The 13008-nt window shown below is 38.8% G+C and overlaps 2 protein-coding genes across 64 annotated transcripts in view; one reads left to right on the top strand and one right to left on the bottom strand.

Moving 5' to 3' along the window:
• Positions 1-13008, bottom strand: part of CFAP96 (cilia and flagella associated protein 96) — a 487170-nt gene that overhangs the window by 298865 nt on the left and 175297 nt on the right. For all 6 annotated transcript variants that reach the window (XR_014828694.1, XR_014828696.1, XR_014828695.1 and 3 more), the window contains one exon: positions 645-769. The gene's annotated coding sequence lies outside the window, so the exon portion shown is untranslated. The remainder of the gene's footprint in view (positions 1-644; positions 770-13008) is intronic.
• SORBS2 (sorbin and SH3 domain containing 2) overlaps positions 1-13008 on the top strand; it is a 324236-nt gene that overhangs the window by 251041 nt on the left and 60187 nt on the right. For 49 of the 58 annotated variants that reach the window (NM_001444777.1, NM_001444776.1, NM_001444789.1 and 46 more), the window contains 4 exon segments: positions 3352-3524; positions 8660-8726; positions 9400-9444; positions 12173-12362. In NM_001444777.1, coding sequence (NP_001431706.1) covers positions 3352-3524; positions 8660-8726; positions 9400-9444; positions 12173-12362 — 475 coding nt within the window. 58 annotated transcript variants of the gene reach the window in all.

Here is a 13008-nt window from a genome sequence, read left to right as displayed (position 1 = left end):
ACACTCGAGGAGTGCATTTCCATGGGTGGCAAATGCCATCCATGTTCGAGACAGCCCTTTTTTTATGGAAAACTTTCACTGTAGAAAATTCTTTTGATATACATAAAGAAGAACTGCTTAACCATTAAGACAAGGGGATAGGCTGCCTCACAAAGTAGTAAAAAACTATTCAAACCAAGACCAGAAGACCATCAGTCAGGGATGCAAGTTCCTTTAAGTGATGATTCCAGAATTTTATAGAAAGGTCGTTCTTAATCCCTTGGAAATTAAGAATTAAATGAAAGATAGCTCTCTCCTCCAGAAAAAAAAAAAGAACATTAGACCATTCATATAAAATTTTAAACACATAATTTCATGGGGTTTATGAACTATTGAAAGCCTCCTGGAAAAGAAGCTATACTATATGATGCTAGAAACATTTTTACTCAGCAGAATACATAAGAATGATTTTTAAAAATCATAATAAATATTTCTTAGTTTTTAAAAGTGTGAGAAAAAAAAAAAAACCAAACATTGAAAAACAGACCAAACAGAACCATCTTGTGAATTCAAGCTGAAAAAAGTTCCATGATATTGAGCAACTAGAAGGCTTCCAGGGCAGCAGGAAGCAGGAAGGAAACGGGGACCATGAAACTGCAGCCTACCTCTCAGAAAAGCAGGAGACTGATCCTCTAGCCACGACCAACCAGCAGACGGAAAGAAACTGGAACGCGAGCCTTTTAACTCCCATTCCTCATGAACAGCAAGCAGCACCCTCTCCTCTCCAACGCTGTATTGAAAGAAAGCGAGGCTATTAGCTCACCCAGGAATATGCAGCATATAGACTACAGGACTCGCCTTCTGTGGCCAACAAAACCTAAGACTTACATGCAACCATGAGACTCACTAAAGAAAAGACTAAATATACTTGTGCTTTCTCTAATGCTGCTCCTGAGATATCTGTGACTCTTATAATGATGTCCTTTTAGAGCATAAGAAAGTGGAACGTCTTGATGCTAAAATATTGCCCTATATAATCAGTGCATAGTGTAGTACTATAATAAGGGTCCATTATATCTAGATTTTTTTATGGAGCTATGCATAATTACACATCTATAATAAAACTCTATAAATTATTCTAGCCATAATATTTTCCCCAAAAATTATTGTCAAAAGTTGGACTCTCTGTCTTCTTTGTCTTAATGAACATAATTTTGTCCCTACCACCCCAACAAACAAAATATATAAATACCTGAATGTGGACAGGTTTTATATTAGGACATATCAATTGGTAGATTTTACATACAAACTATACTACAAGGGAAAATAATTCTGTGTTTAAATATTGAACAAATTCCAGTTGGCCAATGCTGAGATAGATCCTGAGAATGATATACAAATCTATTCTACCCTAGAGGAAATATAAAGCTGAGGACAAAAGACTGCAAGAATGAGAGTGAGTGGATCATAGAAGAACATAATAAAAGGCTAACCTGTATTATATAAACTATAAGTTCAGAGAATTTTATGAACCATATATGAAGACAGAGTTAACACCATTTAGGCTGGGACTCTGCACATACTGGGTGCTCAAAAAATATTCGATAGACATGATAGCATCATGGTTGTGCATTCACAAATCCATTCTATAGTTAAATGGAAAATCAGAGTCAAACATCACTTTGCATTTTAATTTGGAGTTGCTTGGAAAAGATATTACTTTTACATACAATGACACATGAAGCAGTTTTATTCCTAGCCTTATTCATTCTTCATCAGAAATCGTCCGAAAGTGCTTTTCTGTTGTAAACTAAAACATAACCATAGTAATAGCAGTTATAAATGTTATAATGGCTTTGAATGTACAGGGGGTTATCTCTGCTTATAATGATGAGTTAAATTCTTTAAAATCTTACTTATGAAGTTTTGCATAAACTTGTTATAAAAACATGGTCTTTTTTTAGATCTATCTATCTATATCTACATTTATATCTATATCTACATGCAATCAATGACAGCTACTCTGACATAAGGACTTTTCCATATCCAGAGTGACAGATCTGACAAATCATGGCTAAAAGTCATTCTTGATCAGCAAAATTTTGAAACTTACTACAGAAAAACAGCAAGTCATATTATCAATTGTACCAAATAAATAATAACATTGATCTTCATAAATACTTATAAACTATGAGTAAGTGGAATATAGAGTGTATACATGTCCTCTCTATTTCTTATGAAAATACACTGAAAGTTAACAAAGATGGTTTGAAAATAAGAGCATGATAAATCTCATCAAAAATGTATGCTTAGGGCAATTTTTATATTCAGGGGATGAGAAGTCATGGTTCTTGCTACTTTAAAGTAAAAGCAAAGCCATTTTGGCCACCATGGAGTCTTAAATAAAAATTAATACTAACAGGAGTCCTCACTGTGGCACAGTGGGTTAAGGATCCATCGTTGTCTCTGTGGCAGCATGGGTTCTATCCCTGGCCCAGTGCAGTGGGTTAGGGATCCCGTGCTACCACAGCTATGGCACAGGCTGGCAGCTGCAGCTCAGATTTGATCCCTAGACCAGGAACTTCCATATGTAGCAGGTACAGCCTCCCCCAAAATTAATACTAATAATTTATGATCATTTTTTTGCCCATAATCTTCACATCCAACTATACATTTGGATTTCTTTTTTTTTTTTTGGTAATTATTATTTTTTTAATAGTTATTTCCCCAATACAATTTTCTTCCCTACTGTACAGCATGGTGATCCAGTTACACATACATGTACACATTCTATTTTCTCACATTATCATGCTCCATCATAAGTGACTGGACATAGTTCACAGGGCTACACAGCAGGATCTCATTGCTAATCCATTCCAAAGGCAATAGTTTGTATCTATTAACTCCAAACTCCCCAACCACCCCACTCCCTCCCCCTCCCCCTTGGCAACCACAAGTGTTCTCCAAGTCCATGATTTTCTTCTCTGTGGAAAGGTTCATTTGTGCCTTATATTAGATTCCAGATATAAGTGATATCATACAGTATTTGTCTTTTTCTGACTTACTTCACTTTTTTTTTTTTTTTTGTCCTTTGTCTTTTTATCATTGAATGATGAGGATCTTGTTGCTATAGATCTGTTCAGTATACACCTACATGTTAACAATGAGTGGCTCAAATTTAAGGTAAATGAGATCAAATAGTGGTGGAAATATGCTCTATATTTATTTATAAGCATAGCATTATATGCTTATATATAACTACATACAATTACATAATACATATAATTATGTCACAGTAGACACAAATATACAACAGGTTCCATTCATTTGATTCGTTGTGCATAAATACATTTCACCAAATTTTCGCCATAGATTCCACAGACACATATCCCCAGCACGCACAGTCTCTGGACGGCACCATGGGAAGCTCGATACCACTGTACAGATCCTCAGAGGAGGAGAAGCGAGTGACGGTCATCAAAGCGCCACACTACCCGGGGATCGGGCCCGTGGATGAATCCGGAATCCCCACAGCAATTAGAACGGTAGGAAATGCCAGCGCGCGTCGCTCCGGGGCTGTGCACAGACTCCACAAAGGCTGGATTGTCAATGGCTTTGTGCATTCCTACGGTCTTATATAATGAGGATTGCCCTCTGTGCCATCTGAGCGCTCATGAATATTATGCTGTGTGTGGCAGAGAAAGGGAACTGTCGATTGAAGAGAAAGACCCCATCTGTTTTTCCATTTAAATTAAAAATCACGAAAATTGTGATTCTGTGAAACGATAAAAGTATGCTATGTTTGGCTTTACCTTTCACCAAGGAGTGTTAAGGCGATGGGGAGAGAGAAGCGAAGGAAGGAGAAAATGTGGATTCTTTGGCTGCACTGAATTCCCACGCGCATTGCAAATAACCCAGTGATTTGTTTCTTGAAATGGATGTGTGGTAACACCAGGAGACTGGGAGCTGTGAACTGGGAGTTGGGAAGGGAGATGATTGGAGGGAAGGGAGTTCATGTCGTGGAAAGGAGAAACAGTCTGAAGAAAACACACACCACATTTTAGTGTCCCCTCGTCAGCTCCTCCTGCTGAGAGCTGTCCGGGGCGATAAGTGAAAGTGTTTGGATTTTTTTTTTTTTTTTTTTTTTTTTTTTTTAAGTCTTTAAACTCTGCCAGAGCATTGCTCAGTGTGTCAGGGCAGCCCCTTCTGGCAAAGTTCAGCAGCAGCAGAGGCCGGGCTTGGGCAGGCAGCTGCTGGCTGATCAGTCCACTTGGAGCGGAGGTTTGTGCTGGCGGCGGGAACGACAACGGGGGCGCCAGGATGAGAGCCGCCACACCTCTGCAGGTGAACCTGGGGGGCGGAGAGGGAAGGGAGCGCGGACTGCTAACACTGGGTCTCCAGCACCCACATACCTGACTGGGCTGTCGCCAGAGCTGCTGGCCTGGAATGCAAACCTGGGGGAGAAAGAGAAGAGTGGATAGAGGAAAAGAATGGGCAAGCGACAAGAAAAAGAGATCAGGGGGAAGACTGGAATCGCTCAAAAAGAATGAAAGGCAAAGAGTGGAGCTTTTTTCCTCTCTTTGAATTTGCATTTATTAGATGAGGATCCCGTGTTCAGAGAGAAGAGGTAAACATTCATTATTCCAAGCATTTGTGTTAGAACTAGAGGCCAGAAAGTAAATCCGTAGAGCGGGTGCTGGGGCTTTAGACACATTAGATTCTGGGGATGTTGAATCTTGACTAATTATGAGGTCCTGAAAACTATATTGGAACTGATGATTGTCATATTTAAGTGACAGGAAAAGTTCAGGGATTGTGACTAACACTCTTAATTTTATGGTGACTACGTGTTTCTGGTGGTGGATTTTTGTTGTTTGTTTCTCTTTAGAGATTTCTGACTTAAAATGGTTTAATTTGAATTAAAGTTAACCTAATAATGTAAGAATACAGTGTCAGACAGGTATGGTGTCACTGGTTTCATTTAATTGACCCTCGAAGCATAATAGATACACAAATTAAGAGATCCCTGATTCTATGTAATAATAGATTTGGTCTGAAAGGATTTTATCTGAACCTCTAGGTATATTTTTAAGTCAATAAGTGATCCCCCCAATAGACCTGCAGAGCTGGAACTATTTTTATCCATAGACATAATTTTCTTAAATAACAAGAAAACACTTGCTTATGTTTTAAAAGGAAAACACTGAGATGTTTAGTGAAAATCAAGAACTATTACAACTTTCATATTGTTTACTGCCAAATCAAAAGCATGTTTAGATATGCATAATCAAACACATATATTAGACATTAAATGCAAGTTTCCTTTCTATAAAGTAGAAAATAAAATATAAGCAACCCAGAAGTTCCTTGTAAGGAACCAGCATTTTTCTGGACAGCTATGCTCTCATTTAGACTTTTAAAAGGTTACAGAGGAGATACAGGTCTGAAGACTCTTATTCACGTTTCCTATTTTTCAGCCATGCAGAGAACATCCCCAAGTATAGCTGTGTTTATAAATGTGGAGTCAGGCCATCTCTGAGCCACAGCAGGCCAAGAATCTCCAAGGTTGTTTTTCTTTCTCATCCGCATAGAGAGTAATGATTATCAGACTTACATTGCTTCACGTGGGCTGTGGGCTGTGTACATACCAAAGGCCGTACTTCTCAATGTATCATCTCTAGTCTCATTTCAGACAACCAGCACAGACCAAGGAAACAGGACTTTGTAAAGTAACCGAGAAACTCTAGAAAGCCAAGAGTTAAACAAATGCAACTTTGAGCCATTTGAATGAAGGGAAGCAGCTCCCCAGACTGCCCTCTCCTATGTGACCTGGGACCTCAATGTTAGCCTTTTACTGCCATCCTTAACAACAACAACAACAAAACCCACTAGGGTTCAGATCCCATGAGATTGTGTAATTAAGGCCAGCTAGTTAAGTGAAATATAAGACTCTTTTCTTCTACTTCAACTATAACAACATTTGAGCCTTTTTGAAGCTGAAAGGAGGCAAAAATAGAATAGAATATATACCGTTTACCGTGTGTAGAAAATATGTCTTTTCCTTTTTTGGAAATCTCTGCATGATAAGTCAATGTAGAGTTCTGATGTTTTGTAAACTACAGGAATGTAAGATTTCAGGTTGATTCAGCCAAGGTTATAGAAAACTGAATAGTGATTTACTAGGGTTACTGTCATGCAAAATCATTTTGAGGAACACATACGAAACTTCCTCAAATTTGAGTAGACTTCTGTTTACCTAATCTCAATATTTGGCATAACAACCTACATGATGGCATTTATAAGCACCACACTCTAACCAACTGATGGCATTTATAAAAGGAACTTTAAATGCTTAGAAGATTTCTTTTAGAAAGGGAAGAGTTTTAGTATTCTGCTTTACCAGTTTCATATTCCTCTTTGCCAACCAGCTTGGGCATTTCCTGGCATCTCTGTGCTTGCCATATAAAGCTGGCAGATGGCACAACTGAGATCCCGCCGCCTGATATGTGCCCTCCAGCAAGTGAAGAAAAAATCCTGTCTGTCAGGATACACTGCCATATACAGCGATATAACTCACTTATTCAGCTTCTTCGTGGCCACTGGTTGTGTCCAGATATGGCTGGGAAACATTTTTACACGAAGTTATGTCTTATTTTTTATTGCTAAAGACTGCAAAGGAACCAAAGCTTAATGAAAGAGAAATCCATCTTTTATGAAAATAAATGCCCCTTAAAGATACATGTTCAGCAACTTTGTTTAAACCAGCAAATAATAGCTAGACTCTGGTTATCACCACCCCTCCCCCCAGCTCGTACCACTTTCTTGTAAAGTCAGCCAATGACCTGCTCAAAATTTCCATTGTAGCAAGATCTGGAATAAATGAAGAGGTGATTCCCAAAAAGTTCCAGTAGCCCTTGATGTTCCTCCACATTTGTGGTGATTACCAGAATTATATATTCTTAGAGATCAAAATAAATTTAGATACAGCACAAAACCCTCAATTTCCAGATGAAAAGTTCAATGACCATATTGGAGAGGAAAATCAGGGTATAAAATCTACACCAAAGCTCAGTCTAACAAATACAAGAATATTTTTGTGGCCATTCTAACAGGATATTTTATATGAAGAGAACCATCTCAAAAAATCTGGTATATTTAGTTACTATGTACAGAATGGTTGAGCTTTTTACCAGAATAGCTCTGCAAGAGTTGAGATGAAGATCTTGCCAAGCAATCTTTAATTATTATTGCAAAGGTATATGTCCACCTTTACAGGTATATGATTAGGTAGACTTCCATCTGATAACTTGGATTCATTCATTATTTTAGTCTATGAATATTCAAGGTTCCCTATTGTTATTTATTGAGCATTTCTTATATTCAAGGCATGTTCTAGGTCTTTTTGTATACACTCTTTCAATTTCCATTACAATTTTATGATGTGGGTGCAAATGTTTCATCTTAGAAAAGAGAAAACTGAGGTTCTAAAAGGTTACCTTACTTGCCCAAATTCATATTGCTTGGAAGTACTAAAATCCAAAATTAAAGGACCCAAGATTTGAATCTAGATTGATCTGACATTAATCTCAGTTTTCCACTACAGCCAACTGTTTATATTATGTCAAAAGCAGGTGGATAGAAGCTTCTGCACTTAAGGAATTTATGACTTAGCATTCAAATGTTGCCAACATTTTATTATCATGTTAAAGAAATTTTGAAACAATATCTATGTTTTTGGACTTCTCTAGGACCCAAGATTGTTTACTATATTCAGGATTTTAGTAACTTAGACTAGTAAATTTTATCCAATCTTTATTTCTCTAATTCTAAGCCGATGGTCAGAATACAGTTTGCATCCAAAATATTTCCTGGTTAATTTTTAAAATAATGTCTTGAGCCGTAAACTTGCTAACAAGTTTTTAAGAAGAATGGTAATTATCACCAAAAGGAGAGAAGCAAACAATTACAAGGCTATAACTTTTATTCAGTTAATTTTATATAAGTAAGCGTGTTCAAATATCAATGGTCTAAGATTGGGCACAGCTGTGACCTGGAAAAAATCAAACCATAGCATATAATGTTCCACTCAGCCTAAACTCAAACAAGAAGTAATATGATTACAAACTGCATGCATACCTGGATAAATTATTGATACTGTCATCATGAAATAGTAAAGAGTCAGACAATTTTATCACAGAAGAGAAATCTGCTATTAAAAAGATAAAATAGGAGTTCCTATCATGGTGCAGTGGAAATGGATCTGACTAGGAGCCATGAGGTTGTGGGTTTGATCCCTGGCCTTGCTCAGTAGGTTAAGGATCCAGCGTTGCCGTGAGCTGTGGTGTAGGTCACAGATGCAGCTCAGATCTGGTATTGCTGTGGCTCTGGCATAGGCTGGCAGCTGTAGCTCCTGTTTGCCCCCTAGCCTGGGAACCTCCATACGCCTCAAGTGCAGCCCTAAAAAGCAAAATAAATAAATAAATAAATAAATAATATAGAAAAAGAAACCATCAAGGAAACAGTGTTTTTTTAGAACGAGTTTTTTTTTTGTTGTTTTTTTTGGTTTTTTTGTTTTTTTTTTTTAATTTTCCCACTGTACAGCAAGGGGGTCAGGTTATCCTTACATGTATACATTGCAATTAGAACGAGTTTTGTAACTGTTGTACATTGTCTTTTACAGACAGTTGACAGACCGAAGGACTGGTACAAGACCATGTTTAAGCAAATCCACATGGTGCACAAGCCAGGTATTTATGTTTTCTGATCAGGTCCTCGTGGGTAGAAGGATGTATATACTCTCTTGTGTAGTTTGAGTTCACACAAAATGTCAAGACCCCAGAAAATCTCACAGCCCTGCATTCTTTTCAACATTCCTCCTTATTCTTAGATCACCCCTTGACTTCCAGACACCTGCATGCCTTCCTCACCCCTGAGCTACCAGGAAGCCTCTTAGAAGGTGACCCTTGAAGGAGTGCCAGGGGCCCTGGCCTTATCCCATCATCCTTCCCTATGCATGGAATAAATGGATGCAGTGTATTGTCTGCTTAAACAGATGCATTATTTCTCTGTTCACATGTATTTGCCCCTTATCAAGAGAATATGCATAGCTGGGTCTCACTGAGTTTACAAGAGATCTTAAAGCACTTACTAAAGGAAATCCATGATCCAGAACAGGCAGAAAGGAGGGAAAGAGACTGATGTCTGTATGCTATGAAGTGGACAGCAGAACAATCCAGAGAAGTCAATTTGCCAAGGCCCAGCCAAAAAACCACAATATTTGGAAATTTTAAACCGGTATTATGAACCCAGCAAAATATGTTGGTTTTCTAACAAGTCTGCTGTTTCTCTGAAGTTCTGCTATCTTATTAGGATGTGGTGACTGAATCTGTATTACCATAATATTTATGTTTCATTTTCTAGATGATGACACAGACATGTATAATACTCCTTATACATATAATGCAGGTAGGCTGGGGTTCCTTGCTTGCCATGAATATGCTGTGCCCTGACATGCTTGGAAGAATTTCTCACTTATTTTACCATTCCGTGTGAGTGTGGAAATTTCAGTTTCTACAATTACGAAGATGCTTTTTATCTTTTTCTCAGAGCATGCATAACAAAATTTTGATCTTTCCTCCTGAAATGAGAACTAATACTCTTTAATCTCTCTCACTCCACACTGTTAATTTTTTCTTCAGGAATGTTTAGCCCAAAGTGTGAAGGACAGCAGGAAAGAACAGACTGCAACAGGGGGTGCAAAATAAGATAAAGATCTCCTTTTATCGGTAGAGAGAATGATTACAATTACATAACATCTTTCAGATACGCTTCACAAAAAACAAGTCAAGCGGTATTTTGTGACCCTGTCCGTACTTTTGCTCAAATGCAACCATTCATTGAAGGATTTTAAAAATCCCACTTTGCTGGGCTGCTTTTCTGACTCAGATTTGCCAGTGGTCATAATGGAATGACTTCATTTCTAGGCATTTCCACTTGTATTTGAGTGAGTTGTAGCTTGCAGAGTGGTTGCAGGCTGGCATGAGGGACCCCTGAAAAATGTTGCCCATCGTCACTCTCTCCTAAATGTCACATCAAGGGATCCCACACAGGGCCTCCTGTCACTTCCCAGCCCCAGGCTCGGGACTGTTGGGCACAGTCTGTTATTCCCTTCTTCAGCACAGTCTTTGAGGCCCATGTCCCCTTCAGCAGCTGCAACCTCCCATCAGGGTCCCCTCACCAGCCTGGCCCCAGAACTGGATAAGGTTGTCCCCTCTGTGTGGCCTGAACAGGCCGCTCAACTGGTTAGGATTCTGCTACTAGTGTCCAGGGACAAATAGAAAAAAACAAGCAAAACAGGCTTAGCAGGTTGCAAGAATCTGGTTTTCAGGCCTTGGTAGGAGGCCTGCTACCGCTATGGATTCCCTCAGCTTCTATTCCTGGTCACAGCTACTCCTAACACCCCTCCTGTGTTCACTTGTTAAAATACGGAATTTGACTGAGACCATTTTAAAGATCTTACTGGCTTTATTCGATGATTCCTGAACCAGGCAGCAGCCAGTCTAGCTGACAGAAAGGAGCTCTGAGGAGCTGTACAAAACAGAAGACTTTAAATAGGCCGAAGGGAGTGGAGACAAGGAAGTAAGACTAAGCAAAAGAGGGGGCAGGTTACTGCAAGGTGGCTTTCCTTGAGGGGAGGGCAGAGGTCCAGCAGGCAGAGTGTCTAAGGCGTGCTGACCAGGTGATGCTGGTGGACTGGTTTCAGTTTCCATTTCTGGGAGAGCCTAAAATGTAACGAAGTTAAGTCTCGGTTTGGTGACATGGGGCTTAGCATGAGCAACCCCATTTTATGTCTGTTGTTTGGTGTTTAACAAGCTCTAAAGTGGAAATCTGACTGTAGAACTGAGGCAAAAGAAAAGTGCAGACATTGTCTCTCAGAGCTGATTTGCACTGACCTTCCGTTCAGGATGAGTGAAAGCAGACTTAGCTCAAAAGCTCAAGGTTACAGGAAATTCAGAATTTTTGTAATTATTTTTAATATTGAAGTTTGTATCCATTAGTAACTAGTCGAACAGCAGTTACATGTCAACTTGCAGAGATCTTTACCATGTAATCAGTAGACACAGCAACTATAACCAGTCTCCTCCTTTTCTACTAACTTTACATCATTGCGCTGTTCTGTGCCTTGCATCTTCTGCCTCTTTTTTTTCCTTTGTCACCTCAGCTACCTTCCTCCCCTACCCACCCAGACCAATCCTTCAGGGCTCACTCTAGTGGCATCAATTTTATAATATCTCGGAGTTCCCATAATGGCTCAGTGAAAATAAATCTGACTAGCATGCATGAGGACGCAGATTTGATCCCTGGCCTCACTCAGTGGGTTGAGGATCCAGCATTGCTGTGAGCTGTGATGTAGGCTGCAGACGTGACTCGCATCTGGTAGGCCAGCAGCTAGAGCTCGGATCTGACCTCTAGTCTGGGAACCTCCATATGCCGGGGTTGTGGCCCTAAAAAGACAAATATGGATTGACAATCCACCATCTTCTAAAATCTTTAACTCCTAATATATATTTTCCTCATGTGGCCTTTGTCATATGTTACCAATTATTTTCTATCATGATTCTATTTGTCTCTTTTCCCCAGATGCGCTATAGGCTTATTGCAGGTTTATGTTACTTTATGCCCTGCACAGCACACGTATAACTTGCTCAACATTTTGTTTGATTACAATTAATATGTCAATTATCATAGGCATACCAGAGCTTTTAAAGTAATAGAAGATACTTGGAAACAGTTCTATTAAGAATTTTTAATCTTCTGAAATCTTAACTATGTTATTTACATTATCCAGGAGAAAATTTGCTGAGTGCCTGTGAGCTTATTTCTAGTACCAGTCTGAATTATTACTAATCCCATAATCATTGATGAAGATTTACTGTAACCAATGCCTGTGTATACATTAATGCATTAATATATCAATAATGATTAGTGAATTAATAATATTAATAAATGAAGAGCATACCATTCCAATGCATGCATTATGAATATATTATATTCTTGGTAAAGAATAATCTTGATTATAATAATCTTAGTAAAGTCATTGGCTATTTTGTGGGATACACATAATGTAATGCACTTTTTAAGTGTCACTTGCTTCTCTTCTGTTTTTGTTTTGCTGTGTTGTGTTTCCCAATAGGCCTGTACAACTCACCCTACAGTGCTCAGTCACATCCTGCTGCCAAGACCCAGACCTACAGACCCCTCTCCAAAAGCCACTCTGACAATGGCACCGACGCCTTTAAGGATGCTTCCTCACCTGTCCCTCCCCCACATGTTCCTCCTCCAGTCCCACCTCTGCGACCAAGAGATCGGTCTTCAACAGAAAAGTAAGGCATTTTCCCCAAAGTGTCCTCTCTTCAGCCTAGGATAACAATAAGCCCACATGGCATTCAGCAGAAGAATTGCTGCCTACCTTACCAAGACAAAATATGTATATATAATCTACTAGTAGTCTTATATGTATACTTACTAGTCAATATGGGTGCTACAGTTGACCTCCTCTATCAAGACTGTAGTAAACACCTTCACAATCTGGGTTCATAGTAAGATAGCCACCTAAGTCAGACCTGAAGTATACTGAGTACCATCTCTACTCTTGGATCAACAAATGCATAGAAAACAAATACAAATAAGTGGCCTCTACTCCCTTTGGCACAGCAGGTCAGAGACTGTGCAGTTAACTTTCAGTCTCCTCAGATTTGAAATATTAGGCCTATTAGTGATTTAAAATTTCCCCCTGGATACGCAAAAGTGTCTTTTTGAAAACAGAGGTTATTCATAAATCATAAGTAAGGCACTGGTTAATAAGTGTCTACCTGTGACTCATTTCCACACACTAATTTTAATTTCCTCACCAAAATATTTTTATGGAAACTATTCACACAAAAATAAAAATTTATAAACATAGTTTTATTGTGCCACTTTTATTCATATGATGACTAATAATTCCACTTATAGGTAACCTTTATTGAG

The sequence above is a fragment of the Sus scrofa genome, chromosome 15 (assembly GCF_054392235.1).
Source record: "Sus scrofa isolate SSC_HxYL_T2T_F1_AM1 chromosome 15, Sscrofa_HxYL_maternal_Yorkshire_Landrace_v2.0, whole genome shotgun sequence".
NCBI lineage: Eukaryota > Metazoa > Chordata > Mammalia > Artiodactyla > Suidae > Sus > Sus scrofa.
The sequence above is the reverse complement of the archived record's forward strand: the minus strand, read 5'-3'. Positions and strand labels throughout refer to the sequence as shown.